General features: G+C 49.2%; 1 protein-coding gene and 2 long non-coding RNA genes across 8 annotated transcripts in view; 1 reads left to right on the top strand and 2 right to left on the bottom strand.

The window, feature by feature from the left end:
• Nucleotides 1–17,176, top strand: part of UNC93A (unc-93 homolog A) — a 46,432-nt gene that overhangs the window by 3,774 nt on the left and 25,482 nt on the right. For 2 of the 3 annotated variants that reach the window (XM_077120843.1, XM_077120844.1), the window contains exons 2-6: nt 3,798–3,969; nt 8,887–9,068; nt 10,820–11,049; nt 13,286–13,411; nt 16,516–16,730. In XM_077120843.1, the coding sequence (XP_076976958.1) occupies nt 3,883–3,969; nt 8,887–9,068; nt 10,820–11,049; nt 13,286–13,411; nt 16,516–16,730 (840 nt within the window). In that variant the 5' untranslated portion in view covers nt 3,798–3,882. The remainder of the gene's footprint in view (nt 1–3,797; nt 3,970–8,886; nt 9,069–10,819; nt 11,050–13,285; nt 13,412–16,515; nt 16,731–17,176) is intronic. The other variant, XM_077120845.1, reaches the window with a different exon arrangement.
• Nucleotides 439–17,176, bottom strand: part of LOC143650265 (uncharacterized) — a 154,549-nt gene continuing 137,811 nt past the window's right edge. For 3 of the 4 annotated variants that reach the window (XR_013159476.1, XR_013159475.1, XR_013159477.1), the window contains one exon: nt 439–1,005. This is a non-coding gene — a long non-coding RNA (uncharacterized LOC143650265). The remainder of the gene's footprint in view (nt 1,006–17,176) is intronic. The other variant, XR_013159479.1, reaches the window with a different exon arrangement.
• LOC143650266 (uncharacterized) overlaps nt 10,803–17,176 on the bottom strand; it is a 28,853-nt gene continuing 22,479 nt past the window's right edge. Inside the window, exons 3-4 of the long non-coding RNA XR_013159480.1 lie at nt 11,913–11,984; nt 10,803–11,366 (exon numbers count right to left, since the gene is read on the bottom strand). This is a non-coding gene — a long non-coding RNA (uncharacterized LOC143650266). The remainder of the gene's footprint in view (nt 11,367–11,912; nt 11,985–17,176) is intronic.

Genomic DNA, 17,176 nt, shown 5'->3' with positions numbered 1-17,176 from the left:
ACAGTCCTGGAGCCTTTTCCGGCCCCCTGAGGGGAGATGGCCTTTGGAGGGCCGCCCCTGAGAAGGGCTGAAAAGGAGCTCAACAGTCTCGCAGTCAGATGTCCAGAAATCGGTTCTCCTGGCCCCTCAGCCGGGGAAAGGGCCGGCCAGGGCACCCCGCCCCAGGAGCGCACCCTTCAGGTCTGCCCGTCTCACCTGGGCCTGGGCTCCAGCATTAGGCCACTGGGAACATTTGCTCGGAGAAAAGGCATCAGGAGCCACACATGTGTTAATAGAAATTCTTCCCCTATTTTTTTCAAAGTAAGAGATTCCTAAAGTAGACAATCATTTGCTCCACTCCCTCTACTTTTTTCATCTTTGTGTAGATTTTTTAAGTGTGCAATTAATGATATGGACAAATTTGAATGTATTTGATGTTACTTTTATTGAGATGCCAGATTTAAATGTCAAGAACCTTGATATTAATTTGCTCACATGAGTACTTTCTTTAAAAGAGCAAACCACTGATTAGCCTTTCTTTAAATTAAGAGCCGTCTTTAACTTCTTAGCAGGAGACTTAATGATTTTTAAAATATGACTATATAGCACTCAAAACCTGTAAGTCTTGTGAATTCAGCAGTAGCAGGACAGTGACATCTAGCGGCTTTTAAAATCACTTACGTTGCTAAACGTCGTGTGGTTCTCTAGAATATTCGTTCTTCCAGAGACACGCCAAGCATTTTACTATCCAGTAAGTGATCCCAGGTTTGTGCAGGTCTGCAGGGCGTGTCTTTTCTCAGTTAATGTGCTGCAGAAGCTAAATGTAAAGAGTGAAATTATTACTGATGGATTTTGAGCTGTTTATACCTAAATCTTTACCATTTGAAGAGCAGCCCTGGTTCAGGGTTCCTCATCCCACATCACAGCTAAACCATCCGAGTCCAGCAAGCTTTGCAGCTTCCAATCTTCCAGGCCACAGGCACAGCCGCAGGAATGTGCTCTTTGTAAGTCAGGTGATGACAGAGTCTGCATAACATAAGAGCACCCCTTAATTATGGGGAAACCACTGGGTGACTGTATCTAAAAATTACCCTAGTCATACTGACAATTTGGGAGTGGTGCTAGAACATATCTCTTTTAAGAAACATTTTGTCCTGCTGCAGAGCCCAGGCAGATTGTAAAATACAATGTTCATAAGCTTAAAAAGAAAAATTTCTTCTTCAGAAAAAGGGAGAGAACTAGAAGGAAAAAATAAAAAAGGAGACTTGCTAAAAGCACTTATTTCAGTAAAGAATTCCAAGCTAAAAGGACAGTGATACTGACCGATATATGTGACTTAGAAGGAAACAGACCTCCAAAGTTTTGCTATGTTGTGTTTTGCACAAGCAGAAAGCTCTTTAGGACACGCAGACTGACCATGGAAGGAGTCAGACATAGTAGCTGCTGGAGGTTCTCTCCAGAGCCAGGTAGCAAATCTTAGATAGTTTGGGCAAGTTTTGCAGCCAAGGAAGAAGAGACAGAGGAGAGAAGAAGAAATCAAGTCTAATTTCTAGTATCAAAATGCAAGTAACTTGTGGGTAATTATAGACAGGCCAGAATTGAAGTAAGTTAAAACACTACTGAAAATAAGTTTTGGAGTCAGAGTTCATTAATTGATAAGTTTAATATTAAAAAGTTCATCTTATGCTAGGTATTCTCTTTCTTATATATAGCTTTTCCCCCCCTTCTTTCTTTAAATATAGCTCCAGCTGGTATTTTCTCTCAAAGTTAAAATGTCACCTTAAATCAACTGACACTAATTGGTGGCTAATGCGTCAGGGGCTGCTCCAGGGGCTTTCATGTGTAGTGCCTTATGCCATGTTTGCAAACCTCCCTTTTCACAAGGAAGTTGAGATTCAGACGATGATGTGGCCCCCCAAGGCTAAGCAGCTGCAGGAGTAGGTGTGACCCTACAGCTCTCCTCTGCCTTCTCGGTCAGGACCCCTCACCCTACACCAGACTGCTCGGCTGGGCTCACCTCTGTGTAGGGTGCGTCGTGGTTAGACAATGTATTTTATTTGCAGACTTCATTATTTTCCTATTTTTCTTGCTTATCAGCCATGAGATTTGGGGCAGGTTATTCAAAGCTCTAGATCTGTGCTGTCCAATACCTATGTGGTTCTTTGAATTTATTGGAATTAAGCACATGAAACAATGCTCAGCATCATTGGTCATCCGGGAAATACAAATCAAAACTATAATGAGATAGCGCTTCACATCCACTCAGATGGCTATTACTAAAACAACAGAAAATGATGAGTTGACGAGGATTTGGAGAAAGAGGCGCGCAGTTATACACTGCAGGGGGCACTGCAGAATGGAGCAGCCACGGTGGAAACGGTTTGGCGGTTCCTCGGAAAGTTAAAAGTAGAATTACCATACCACCCAGCCAAACCACACTCAGTGTGCACCCAGAGGAACTGAAGGCCGTGTTCTGAGCAGTGCTATTCCTGGCCCAAGGTGCAAGCAGCCAAGTGTTCATCAGCGGCTGCTCATTTGTAAGAAATGCAGTGTATCTGTGCAATGGAATGGTACTCAGCCGTGAAAAGGAATGACGTTCTCACACATGCTGCTAGACGGGTGAGCCCTGGAAACACTGTGCTGCATGACATAAGCCAGACACAAAAAAGACAAATACTGTATGATCTCACTTGTATGAAATGCCTCGATGGAGCAGACTTCATAGAAATATATGGTGGTTTTCAGGTTTCCTGGGGCGGAGGTGGAGAGCAAGTCATAGCTTAATACACGAAGAGTTTCTATGTGAGGTCATGAAAAAGTGGGTAAGAGTTACTGCCCATAGTATCAGGTAATTAATACTGCCGAATTGTCTACTTGAATGTGGTTACAATGGGAAATGCTGAGTTGTATATTTATTACTACAATAAAAAGTTAAAAAAAAAAAAGGAAATTATTGTCCTGAAGATAAGAAATAAGACTTCTGCAATCCAAAATGTAAAGCCTGTAGAATGGACCTGGACTTAAAAAATAGTAAGAAATGCAATTTGAATTCAGATCCTCAGTCCCACTAGCCACCCTGCAAGTATATGGCCGTATGGGGCTGGTGGCCTCGGTACCAGGCAGGGCAGGAAGTGCTGCTGGCGGGTGCTGCTCAGACCTGGAGGGAAAAATCACTGAAATTTTCTGAAGTTCCGTTTCTGGTCTTTTAATGGGCCTGTGAATTCTAATGATAATAATTATCACAGCACTAATTTTCCACGGTGAAATTGTTGTGGGGTAAAATGAGCTGATGCCTGGGAACGTGCTTTCAGTTTGTTAAGTACTATGCTCGGATCTTTTTTTTAATTGCAGTGTTGTAAAATTGCATGGTCTTTGAGATACTAAGACTTTAACCCCTGGATTTTATAATCATGTTAACTGTTTCCTAGACGTGGAACCATGTAGCTTAGAGCTGACATTTATGCTTTGCTCTTTAAAATGAAGTGCAGTCTGTGTTCTGTGCCATGTGGAAGGCACTAGTTATTAAAACACATATATACACTCACATATGTATATATATTTAATATTAAATGATCACTTAGCTAGTAAGCATATCTAGTAAATATTAAGATAGAAAAAAAAATACAATCATAGGCACACTGATAAAAGGCCCAGTCTTTGCCACTTAACAAAGGGGCTGTGGATTATCGAGAGAGTGAATGAATAACTGCACTCGCCCTGCTTTGTGGGTGTCAGTGATAAAAAGCTCATTAACCAGCGACAGCACCAATGAGCAGTACAGCTTAACCCAGGTGAGAGAATGTGACTTCTCATTGCAGGTGGTTTCTCTGCACCCACATTTGGCTCTTTCAGGGAGCCACAGATCTCTGTGCCTGCTGACGGTTGCCGCCTCTAGCCAGCGCAATGGATAGAAGCCTGAAGAATGTTCTGGTGCTTTCCTTTGGATTTCTCCTTCTCTTCACTGCCTATGGGGGTCTGCAGAGTCTGCAGGTAAGCGACAGTTGTCTTAACTTTTCTTGACCTCCGCAAACGCCCAGAGTCACAAGAAGATGATGATGATGCTTTATCCAAAAACCGCTTCTCCAGCCCTCGCCATCCTCTCGTAAGCAGTGGTTTCCGCACAGTCTAGTCCGTCCCACCCACACGGTCATGAGGATGACAGCCGCGTAGCATTCACCCTCGGCCGGGAGAGTGCGGTCAGGTCAGTGACTGGCCACACGCTTTCTGTGCCTTTGGGAGGTTAGGACAAGAATCACTGTGAACCGTGTGGTTTGATGTGCTTGGCGTGGCGATCAGATGCCAGCATGTGAGTTACTTTCCCCGCGCTGTGTCAGGGCCGAGCTGCCCTACACAAAGTGCTCTCTTTATATTCTGAGCCCTTAAGACATCCTTTTCCCTTCGGGCCTAGGAGCACAGAGGCTGGAAGACTTTCTTTAGAGAGACTGTGACAGGTCATGACTTCCCAAGGGGCTTACACCTGACGACCTGATGTCTGGCATTTCTCTGTGGCATAAAACCCCCAGGGAATTCCAAGGGGGTCAGGCAGCAGGCGCTTCCTGGGGCAGGGACTCATCCATGGGTCCCTGGATGCCTAAGGGGCTGTCACTTAAAACATTTCTAGAGCTTCTGCAGATAAGTTAATAAGGTTTGTCCACCAAGGACAAGAACTGGACACCTACTGCATATGCCATTTTGAATATAGCTGGCAGCCTTTATAGCAGGCAGGACAGAAAGTTCTGTTGGCCGGCACTGCTCAGACCTGGAGGAAAAATCGCTGAAATTTTCTGAAGCTCCCGTCTTTTAATGGGAAACTGTGTCGAATCATGTAAGAGTACCCAGGGGACTTGGAATCAAAGGTGCAATGATGCGGGAGAGACACCCACTTCCTGTCCTTGCTGTTACAGTTCAAATACTTTGGGCTTTTCAGTTACCAAAGAAGCTCAAATTCAGCCTCAGATTCCCCATGACATGTTTTCTGCCCTGAGCCCCTAATCCATTTTGTTTCTAATTAGGCTTACAGAGAATGGAATTATAACCAACAGGATTATTTTTGTTAGTTTTGAAAGGAAGCATGGGCTCCTTTTTTGTCATTATATTTCATAACTTTGGGAGGCATTGCCTCCTCCAGAGCCCTGTGATATGGTTTTTTAAAACCTAGTGTGTAAGGACCCCCTTATTCAGGAAAGCTAGATTGAGTTGTGGTATGTGCAATATGTACTGACGGGAAGAATCTCCTGAGGCTGTGAACCAGTCTCTAACACTCTTCCTTTTAAAAGCTTGGCCCGCAGAAGGAAATCCTGGCTGGCTGTACTGTCAGCGACAGGCAGGACAGATTATCCCTGGTTAGGAAACTGGAAATGATGGGAGTCAGAATTCTTAGGAAGCAGTCACTGTGCATCTGCAGCTGCTCAGCATTCTGACTGCAAATCAGTCTCTGGTCTGGAAGTTGCAGGAAGGAAAGGCTTAGAACCTGCCCTGCATCCCTTCCCTCCAGCAGTGACCACAGGATGCCAGGTCTGCAGATGCATGCAGCAGGCAACCACCCGCTCCCACGCAGGAATCATTCCACTGGTGCTCGGGGCGTGCTCCCGGCTGGGAGGATGTCAGAGCAGAGCTGAGAGGCTCAGCCCCGTTCACAGCCAGGCCTTCCCCCTTTCCTCCCTGCACTCCGGGAGGAGGGGCACCTGCTGCTATTGGATTTTCTCTTTTGTAATGTCTTATTTATTTGCTTTTGAGTTTGATTGCTTCTTCCTCAAAAGACTGGAGATGTGAGAGAACCAGGCCTCCAACTATGGCGTGATTCCAGGGCCTGCAGCAACCCTAGCCACTCACCCACTCCACCCTCAGCCCAGCCCTAATACCAACCATATCATCTTGCCTATTGATCTAGAATTTATAAACAGGTATTAACTGGCTTAGTTGTCTGTATTAGTCAGAACTGGCGAAAGGAAAAAAAAACAAAAACAGAATGCAATGGCATGGATAGAACTGGCTTTGGGAATGGCTGAAGCCAAGCAATGTTGGAGGACTCCTCTCTCCGTTGTCTGGCTCTGCTTTCACCCAGTGCCTTCATTCTCGTGCCCAGAAGTGGTGGTAGAGATGGGCACATGCCCTCAGCTCTTCCTCCTACTCCACCCGCTCAGCCAGCCCTGCAGACAGGCAGGGCCTCGTCCCCGCAGGCTCCTCCCTGGCCTGGCTTGGCCGCTGTGTCTGCCCCTACATCCCAAACCGTCACCCACACTCCCCTCCCCCACAGCAAGCTCCCCCGCTCCCTCTTTTCGGCTACTGAACCCCACTCATCATTCGTGCTCAGCTTAGAGGTCGTGTCTTCTGCCCCTTCCCTCACACCCTTGCATCCCTCGCCTATGCGTGCTGTGTTGTAGCGGGTGACACATCAGGCTGTACTTGCCTGTCCATCTCTGTCCACCTCCACCATCTGTGAGCTCCAGGAGGGCAGGACTGTCCCCACCTCGGCCATTGCCACCTCTCCAGGGTCTGACACAGTGCTTGATACAAAGAAAGAGCTCAGTGCATAGTTGTGAAACCAGCAACCGTGCATGTTAATCTCCTGTTTAAAACTCCCAGTGACTCCCCAGGCTTACAGATACAATCAGTTCCCCAGTGCCTGGTGTCCAAGGCACTGTTTCCAGCCTCATTTCAGTAAAAGCTGCAAGCAGCTCTGGCCAAAGCAACTGAATTTTCCACAGTCTCTCATCTATGTCAATGCACCCCTAAAGCACTCTTTCTCTATGAGTTCCCCTTTTCATCCTTCAGACCTCCTTTAGCCTTCCTTCCCTCTAGAAGGCCTCACGGATTCCACCAGGCTGGCATCCGTGAGCCTCCAGGAGCCCCTCTGCTGGCACACTCTCAGCGCTGGCTCATCTGTAAGCTCCTTCAGGGTAGTGGCTGTTTTAATTCTCTTTGTTTCCCTAGAACCCAGCACAGAGCCTCCTGCAGCCAGCACTTAACTTCTCTGCTAAATGAGCCACGACTCTTTATGCAAAAAGCTCTTACTAAGTTAGCAGGCACATACTTATCCTTTTATCCAATACGTACAAGCACTGGTGTTCGAACATGATTATTCACGTAGAACAAGACATCTGCTTTTATACTTTGGTTTCCTCTTTAGATACCCAAATCAGTCTTCCTTTTCAATGGTTTGCATTTAAACTAAATTGTTAATGACAACTATGACTGCAGCAGCACTGTGGGTGGGATAGAAATTCCAGTGAGGAGAAAGGCTGTGTTTCATTAATACACAAAAAAGCCAGCTTATTATTTAACACACGAGTAATCAACATGAGTATTAAAAAAATACAGGCTCAGATTTATCTCTGACTCCACCCATATCACTAGAGTAATAAACAGCAATTTCCAGGTAACCATGATGTCAGCAGAGAGTGCTCAGTTTCCACCCTCCAACCAGAATTCAGAATTTTTATGGGACTAGCCATTCTTGCTTTCAATTTTCATTCATCAACAAATATTAAGTGCTGCTTTGGGCAAGGTGTCAGGGCAGATTAAAAAGAGCAAAATATTTTCCTTGCTTTCTAGGGGATTATAACCCAGTTGGGGCGACAACGGGTGGTATGCACTAGACATCAGGGGGTTGGGTGAGGGAAAAGTATCTAAACACAGTCAAGGCCTCCACGTACTGGAGGAGTCGGGAGGGGCCTTTGGGAAGAGGCAACCCTTGATCTGCGCCTTGGACATGTGCCCGAGGAGTCAGGAAGGAGAAGATAAGAACTGGAAGGGCGTGGAGAAGGGTGGAGAGAAGGGCCTGGAGCAGCTGGAGCCAGGCTGGCTTTTACTCAGTTTAAAGAGTTTTGGTTCTACGTGGTGGGAAAGGGAAGATGGGGTGAAAGGAAGGTTCTGGGAGGTTGACTCCAGCAGCACGTGTGGGCCCTTCCGCAGGGCACCGTCTTGTCGGGGAGGTGGGGCGGGAAGGCATTTCACTAGTGCAGGCGACAGAGGCCCTGACGTTAAGTCACAGAGTCTGGGCCGGGCGGGGCCCCCCAAGCACGCGCCCCGTGGCACCCACCGGGCTGGCACCCTCTCCATCACAGACAGGGCAGCCGAGCCCGCACCTTAGCCGCAGGAGGGCAGTGAATGTGCACGCCTCGTTCCCGCGTTGGCGCGTTGTGGCGCTCAACCCATGGCGGGTGCGTGAGACACGGGCTCGCATTTCCTCCCGGGAGGGGCTCCCGGGGCGCCTAGCTGAGGCGGGGCCCGCGGGTCTCATGAACGGCCGACAGCTGCGGAGCTGGGTAAGCGGAAGGGGGTGGGGGGCGAAGGAAAACTAGGCAGGGCCCTTAGAGAAGACAAGCCGGCTGTGCTCATGAATGGAGAACTTCATCTCTGTCGTCTTCATTTTATCATTCCCCCCAACAAGTGAAATAAGAGGGGAAGAAATGATGCTGCGTCTTCTCTGACTGTCAGTGCCAAAGGCCCCACTGAGTACTCTCCCCAGCCTGGTTCTGGTCAGACCTCTTGGGCCTTTTGTTCACGTCTTACCAAGCTGTGCTAGCCCTCGGTTGACAAATAACAAAACAAGAATGTGAATTTTCACCCAGGGCATCTAAGAGGATCCCTGCTCCTCTGTGGAGAGGCCTTTACCCCTGCGGGGGCCTCTCCCCAACCCTGCAATTGTGGAGCCATGGAAGGCACGGGGGGCCCGGCCCGCTAGGCTGGCACTCCTCCCTGGGACCCCACGCGCTCCTTCCCCCCAATACCCACAAGCAGCGGCCCAGCATGCAGGTTCGCTTCCTCCTCCACCGTCTCTGTCCCCTGGCTGGGAAGGCTGCCGGTCGTCAGGGACCTGGGGTGGCCTGAGAAAATGCCCCAGAGCAAGCGCAAAGCCTTGTCCTCCCTCCTCGCTGTGGCTGAGCGGGCGCTTTGTGTCTCCAGAGCAGCCTGTACAGCGAGGAAGGCCTGGGCGTGACGGCACTCAGCACGCTGTACGGGGCCATCCTGCTGTCCTCCATGTTCCTCCCGCCCATCCTCATCAAGAAGTTCGGCTGCAAGTGGACCATCGCCGGCTCCATGTGCTGCTATGTGGCCTTCTACTTGGGCAACTTCTACGCCAGCTGGTAGGCAGCCTCGTGGCCTGGGCAGGGGGCTCGTGGCTGGGGCAGGGGGTTCGTGGCCGGGGCAGGGCTCCAGCTGGTAGGACACCCTGGCAGAAAGGGAAGGGGCCTTCCAGGGTCTGCTGCTCGGAACCGCCGATGAGTGTGTGCCTCAGGCTCACACCCGATCGCTGCCCGCTGCGTCCATGTTGAAAGCAGGCACAGTGTGCAGGTGCTTTCTTAGCCAGACAGTATCTTGACCCTCTTCCTGTCCTCTCCAGCCTGGACTTTTGTTCCCCGTGCTGGTCTTGGGCATCCTGCTGATTCACAGGAATCACACTGCATCGCTGTGCCGGGTGGCTGGCGCCTCCTCACTGCAGAGGCCCTGGCCTCTGGGAGCCCCCCAGACCTCACCTGGGGCACCTCTTCTTTGGGCTCCTTCCTATTTCTATTGTAAAGCTATGATCACGAGGATGGCACTACCAGTAGAGCTCTGTGAGTCGTTCTAGCCAATTCTTGCACCTGAGGTGGGGTGAGGACTCCCAGATCGACAGCCCATGGGTCAGGAATACGGGCCGTCTGGGGCCCTAACTCGTGACCGCTGCCTGAAGGGCAGTCTGGAGAGGAGACCCTGCCCCTGCGGGGTCCAGCCTGTCTCCAGGGAGAGCAGCAGGTGTTGAATTGGGTGCGTCTTGAAGTTGGTGCCAGAAGCTGTTGTGGAAGTTGTGGAGGGTTTCTGATAACCAAACACGGTCATAACCAGTATATCCTGAGTTATAACAAAGTGTTTCAAAAAGACGCTGCAGAGATGCGGAACAGGGGGTTGTAGACCCAGATGCTCTCCTGGTTTGGTCCCGGAAGCACCCACTCCCCTCGGACACGGTGGCTCTGGCCTCCCCGACCTCCGTGCTGACCACACGCTGTGCGACACATCTTACAACAGGCGCGAGGAGAGGCTCCCACCACGGTGGCCACGTTCTCGCTGCCCCTGGAGAGTCACCCTCATATCTTAGATTCTCCTCCTCGCTGAGAACCAGTCTCGGGGTTGGTCCCTCTCGGGGGGAGCCCCATCACAGCCCCCGGGTCTGCACTTCCATGGGGTCCCCTTACACTGACAGAATCCGCATTGGCACAGCTGAGTGCCACCCGCGGACCCTCCTCTCCTCCAGGGAGTCGGGCAGGGTGGGCAGCCCTGTTGGCTTGCTGGTGGGGCCGAGCCCCTGCCCCCTAAAGCTGCGGGTATGGCTGGCCCGTCCCTGTGGCCATGGGCATATGAGCTCCACGTGTGGTCCTGAGCGGCCGGCAGGAACTGAAGGCGTTCCCATCACTGGGAAATTCCGAGGATTCAAAGTGTGGCTTTGGGGCCGTGAGGACAAAGACCAGCCAGGGCCTTCACGGCGATGCGGATCGCCCCACAGACGCTTTCCACCACGCGGGGTCCCAGTTGAAGGGGGCAAAACAATTCAAATCACTTTGAATGAGAACCTTTAAAAATACACAGAACCCACCTCGCCTTTTCTGTCCTCATTAGCCAGTCTTCTAGTTGATCTAAATTCGGGGAAACTTCACCGGCATTGAACCCGAACCGGAAAGACGCTGTCATCCGAGTGCAGCCGTGACCCCCACAGCCCCACGGGTCCTGGATGGGATGCGTCCCGCGGGCAGGCCTGGCCCCTGCCCTCCCCGGGCGGTGAGGCGCGCGGCAGAGCCCGCAGGCCTGGAAGGGGCGTGGCATTCTCCCCCCGCCTGGAAGGGGTGTTGCGTTCTCCCCGCAGGTACACGCTGATCCCCACGTCCATCCTGCTGGGGCTCGGCGGCGCCCCGCTGTGGTCCGCGCAGTGCACGTACCTGACCATTATGGGCAACACGCAGGCGGCCAAGGTGGGGAAGCCTGGCCAGGCTATGGTCAGCCAGTACTTCGGCACCTTCTTCCTCATATTCCAGTCGTCGGGTGTGTGGGGCAACTTGATTTCGTCTCTGGTGTTTGGCCAGACACCCACGCAAGGTAAAAGGACAACTAGCGAGTAATTGTTTCAGAACGGAGCTGGGCTTCCCTCCCGGCCGCAGAGGGAGGGTCAGGGACCCATTTAAGGAGGGGTCTGCGTCCTGTCATTTCTTAAGGACATGGCTGTGCCAGAGTCCCTGACCCCAGGGCTCTCCCCTGGGGAAACGTGGGTGGTCTCAGGAGGGCCTGGTGGTGGCGTTGCCCTCCCCCCACCCCACGGCTGCTGCTGGGGCGCCTCTGCAAAGGGGCCCCGTGGGGAGACTCACGGCCACCACAAGGCGACGGATATCCATTGAGCCATTCTAGCAGCCAGGAAACTAAAACCATCAGAAAGAAAGAAAGTACATTAGAATGGTTCCAGGCATGCTGAGTTCTTTTTCTGATTCATCTATGCCCCGTTCTACTACCTTGGAAGTAAGCTAAAACTGTCTTAGGAATTGGCTCAACTGGTTTAGTTTCCCACTGAATTGATCCATCAACCTTTTTTTTCTTTGCATGGGCAGGCTCCGGGAAATGAACCCAGGTCTCTGGCATGGCAGGCGAGAATTCTGCCACTGAGCCACTGTTGCACTGCCCTAAAATATTATCCTTAAGATCACTTATCCCTTAACTCATTTGAACATTTGATGGCTGATGTCTGAACACAAGCTCTGTATGTGCCTGACCTTGCCCAGAGGTGGCTACGGGGCACACAGCTGTTTAATACACCAGGTGGTGTCTGTGCTAAGGAGATTAGCCAAGGGCAGAGGGATTAGATTGCTTCAATTCTACAAGAAAAAATCCATCCCAACTGTCCCGACTATTGTCAGGACTGTTTTTACTTCATCCTGGCCGTCGTCTGGCTACCCTACAGAAAATCCCACCTTGTGAACGCTCTGCAACCAAAACTCTCCTTCCTGTTATCTGCCTTTGATGTCATCACTTGCTAAGTGCATCTGAAGAAGGGAAAGACAAAGCGTTAGCATATACATCAGTTTTTACTCATTGTCACTGCCAGTGTCAGCACTAACACAACAGAAATTGGGATTAAATTTCAGTGTCTATAAAGGTTCTATGGAGCAAGGGAGTAGAGACATACTCTAGGTGGTCCCAGCACACAGAAGTTGGCAGCCAGAAGGCCTTTGGACAGCACTGCAGGATTTCTCACCCTTTTTATATCTCTGGCCTCTGTGATGCATTTTCATTCTGTATTTTGCATATCTCACAGGCCAAGATTTTGTAATATGAAAACAACAAAAACTGGATACTCTCTCTCACATGATATCTTTGCCCTTTCTCCAGAGATTCTAACATGTTTCTGACTAAGAATCATTGATGGTTCAAATTTAATTTTTAATGGCTAAGGAAACTAACATTCAAAAAGTTATTAAATATTCTGCCCAAGGTAGCGGAATTGGGTATAGATGAATCAGAAAAAGAACTCAGCATTCCCAGCAGCCATTCTAATGTACTTTCCTTATGACTGCTTTAGTTTCCCAGGCTGCCTGAAGCAATCACCATGAAATGGTTCAGCTTGACCAGGGGGAATTCATTAGCTTACAGTTTGGAAGCAGTGAAAATGCCCCAATCAGGGCATTGTTGAGGCAATGCTTTCTTCCTGAAGACCAGCTGCCCGCAATCCTGGTCTTCTGTGCCACATGGCCAGGCACATGGGGGTGGCCGCTGGGTTCTCCCTTCTCTTCTCGGTCTCATTGCTTCTGGCCTCTTGCTTCCATGGCTTTCTTCTCCCTTCGTCTGAATTCCATTCTCTTAAAGATGACTCCAGTAATAGGATTAAGACCCATCACGAACAAGGTAAGTCTCACCTTAGCTGAAGTGACCTCATCTAAAGGTCCCACCTGCAGCAGGTTCACCCACACTGGAGTGGATTAACTTCAAGAATATGCTTTTCCAGGGTGCAGCTTCCAACCATCACAATGATTAATTTTCAAAGTTGAAAATTTTCAGTTGTGTCAGAAAAATAATATAACAAGTTTCTGACCCTTATTCCACATTTATTCTTTGAATCTTTGCAGAAAACTAATTGCATTCTCCGCCTTCTGGGCAAAGTGTCTAAAAAGCAAGTAAGCCAACATGCTCCTGAGAGTGAACGCGTCCCGAGGCACTTGGTCAGGCACACCTGTGTCTCCTGGCATTGCCCTACGAGATGGCTTGCCTTTGGAGTGTCTACTCCTCCCTGAGGGTAGTCCCACCTCTCAGGTACCCATGTCTCACCTGCCTGCTTCCAACTTCACAGGGCCCATATCCGAGGAGCAGCTTGAATTCTGTGGGGCCAGTGACTGCATGAATGCCACCCTGCCCACCAACAGCACCCAGCGCCCATCCCAGGAGTTAATCTACACCCTCCTTGGCATCTACACGGGTACGTGTGCTACCAAACCCCAGGCACAAGAAGGCCCAAGCAAAGCAAACCCCTTACCGCCTTCCTGTGCTGACAACAAACCATTTACCTTAACACATAAATAGTCTTTCTTCTTCTGTGTTGGACTGGACTGGACTCAGGTATTTTCTAGGCAACAAATGTAGGAGACCAGTGCTGGGCTAATAAAGTTTCTATGATCATGGAGGTAGTCTACAGCTGCACAATCCGATAGGGTAACCATTAGGCATATATGGCTAGATAAAGTTAATTGAACTGAATTTAGTTGCTTTAAAACGCAGCTCCTCAGTCACAGGAGCCACCTGTCACGTGCTCAGATGCCTCTTGTCGCTGGCGGCATAGTGCATGCTGCAACAGCACACTGTGACATTGATGGACTGACCTTGAACATCCACAATGCCTGTAAATTGTCGTTTATCTGAAGCATTTGAATGGCTGCTGCTGAGCAGCTGGCCTGGAGGAGTGGGTCTGTCCCCCACACACGGCCATTCGTGGATCAGTGAAGCCCCATGTTCTCCATTCCTAGTCAGCACTATAGCTGAAGGCACACAAATGCTAGAGGTTCATGGGAAAATGGTTACCCCTAGGAAGTTGATTGTCATAATGATTCTTATCCTGAGAAGTTTATTGTAGTGGCAAAATTTATATTAAGGCTTTGTAAATGGCTTTACTCTTACACTGATAGATTTATTACTACTTTCTTGAAGGGGATATCTTTAAGGAAGTTTTTTTTTTTTATGTTTTCATGTCATTCTAGAATGTTGGAATTCATAAGGGTCTTGAGATGTATCCTTCTTAAATATCAAGGGTCTCATATACGTCAGATTTTGTGAAACTGAGTCTAGCATTCTACTGGGAATTATAGGTTAGAAAATCAGCCTGCATTGCTGAGTTTCGTCTTCATGGTGAGATCAATACCTGAGTCACAAAGTCACTTGTGAGTCGGAGGTACCTGGTGAACACGTGAGAGAGCTGCTCGAACCTGCCAAAGCGTATCTGGCACGACCTAGCGTGTGTCCAGCAAAGTGCCAGGCCTTCCGGGGTCTAGGAACTAATAGGACAAGGACCTCCTTTCAGCATGTGGGAGACTAGTAGAGGAAACAAACACACTCAGCTAAACAAAATCTGATATAAGTGTTTGGAACAGTATTCCCAGGTGACCTTTAATTGCATCTTCCTGGGAAGTTGGGTTCTAGGAAAGCTTTGAAGAGGGGGTGGAAACCGAGCTGCTCCTGAAGGATTTCAGCAGGCAGCGTCAAGGTGGAAGAGGGAGAGGGCCCCGAGGACACCGGAGGTGGAGGTGGGGGGAAGGATCCATGCCACAGCACAGAAAAGCCCCAAGAGGCTCAAGGTTCCTGGAAGGCAAGGTGGGGTGGACGGGACAGAGGGCATGGAGGACCCAGAGGAGAGGTTAGTGGGGTCACGGACTAGTTACATCCAGCTTCAAACCACCACCCCATTTTGCAGACAGCGTACAAGAAGGCTGGATGTGGGCAGCGCGTGGCTCCTGTACCCACTAGGAAACCATGCTCCACAGCGACGCGCGAGCCGACTGCCTTTGTTCCCACAAAGCCTCCTGCTGACTACGAAACCATATCAGACAGGGTGCCTGGAACTAAGTAAAGAGGCCAGATAATTCAAATCCTCTTTGAAGGATGACGGTCCAGGCTATTAGACCAAGGAATAAGTCATTAAAAACTGCTCTGAAAGTTTCTAATCGTCACCAGGAGAAAAGGGAAAGATTGTTGCTACTCCAGAATTAATCTGTGGTACCCAAACACTATCATTTCCACTACCACACAGCAGAAAAAGAGCAGAGATATAAGGATATCACAAAGGGCACTTAAAATCATTAAGGGAAGGAAAGGGCTTCTGTGTGAAGAAAAAGAGAAGATGGACATTCGTTCCCAGAATAGAGGAAAGAAGGTTTATCAAATAATGTAGTGTGTGGATTGTAGAGACAGAGACTTAGTCATTAAATTTTGAAATATTAGAAGTAAGCGATAGCCCTTCAGGGGTGAAATGAATTGCCTTCTTTTTTTTTTTTTTTTCTATGTGAGTATCCTGTTATTACAGCACCACTTGTGGAATTATTTTATTTGTTTTTCTTTGTTTTTTGGGAAGTGCGTGGACCAGGAATTGAACCTGGGTCTCTCACATGGTATGCAAGAATTCTACCCCTGAACCACCCTTACACCCCCCAATAGCTTTCTTTTAAATGTATTTGCACAGATTACCAATTCACACAGCTCAGATGTAAATATTGTAAAAGGTCATGTAATGAAAAGTCTCCTCTCATTTCTGTCCCTCAGCAGCTCAGTTCTCCGCCCCATGTAGACAACCCATGTCTTCATTCCTTGCACATGTATTTGGAGATAGTTAATGTATATATAAACAAGCATATGCTCATATTCCTTCTCATTAAAAACAGATGGGGCGGACCACAGTGGCTCAGTGCACAGTTCTCGCCTGCCATGCCGGAGACCTGGGTTTGATTTCTGGTGCCTGCCCATGCAAAAAAAACAAAAACAAATGGGAGCACACAAGACATACTGGTCTGCACCTTGTGTCTTTTTTTTCACTTAACCATTTATCCTGGAGGAATTTTTCTTCTTAGTATATAAAAGAGCTTCTTTTTTACTTGTTTCAAATGCACAATATTCCATTGCAGTTAGGCTGCACTCTGAGTCTCTCCAAAGGACTGTGAGATGCCAGGTTTGGAGTAAACGGAAATCATCCTGGAAGCGAAACCGGCTGTGGTAGAAATTGCTCAAGGGGGTAGGATGACAGAATCAGCCACCATTATGGACCTGAAGCATGGCTGAGGTCTCCCTCTAATGCTCTTTCCCGTCACTGAAGACCCTGCTAACCCGTTGAAGCAAGTTCTGGGGAAAGCCTGGAAATCACAAGAACCAACATGCAGTAAATCACGGGCAGCGTCTAGGAGAATCCAGCTTGACATTTGGTGAACGTGTGTGAAACCTGGGTGTGACATGAATCCGCCGTCTGGAGAGAAGGAAGCGGAGAGTGAAATGAACCGGTAAGGAGTACCCAGCCCCTCCTGATTCTGTTTGCTTTCCTTTTAGGAAGCGGCGTGCTGGCAGTCTTGCTGATAGCTGTCTTCCTTGAGCCCATAAGAGATACTCAACCGGAGAGCAAAGAGGAGCCGAGATCACCACGTGTGTGGTCCACGCTGCTGGCAACCTTCCAGCTGCTCAGAGACAAGCGCCTGTGTCTGCTGGTCCTGCTGCCACTGTACAGCGGGCTGCAGCAGGCCCTCCTCGCGGGCGAGTACACGCGGGTAGGTGGAAAGCCGGGTGCGCACGCCACCTGCAGTGCTGTCGCCCCCTCGGAGGCCACACAGAGGCTTCCAGAGTCTACCAGAGCCCCAGGTGCTGGGCACTGACTCGGTGGCTCCCCATGGCCCATCCCGGCCTTAGCACGGCTGAGTTTAAGATTCAAGGTTGCTTCCAAATCTTCCCAACCCAATGCACATCGAGATCGTATCTCTAAAAAGAAACTCGCTTTATGTGTGTCTTCGGGGGCAAACTGCTATGGAGTTTCACATGTAAAATTTACTCATACTATGCTTGCCGCTAACTCACACCATGTTCCCATTTTAGAGTGAAAAATAGGGAAAAAGGATGTAAATCCATGAATAACATTGAAATTCTTTTTCACTTGAATGTTCAAATTATGCATTACAGTTTCGCAGACAGTGCGACCTCAGGCGCTGTTTTCCCTCCC

This window comes from Tamandua tetradactyla, chromosome 11, assembly GCF_023851605.1.
Source record: "Tamandua tetradactyla isolate mTamTet1 chromosome 11, mTamTet1.pri, whole genome shotgun sequence".
Taxonomy (NCBI): domain Eukaryota; kingdom Metazoa; phylum Chordata; class Mammalia; order Pilosa; family Myrmecophagidae; genus Tamandua; species Tamandua tetradactyla.
Note: the sequence above shows the minus strand (reverse complement) of the source record. Positions and strands in the feature narration are given on the sequence as shown.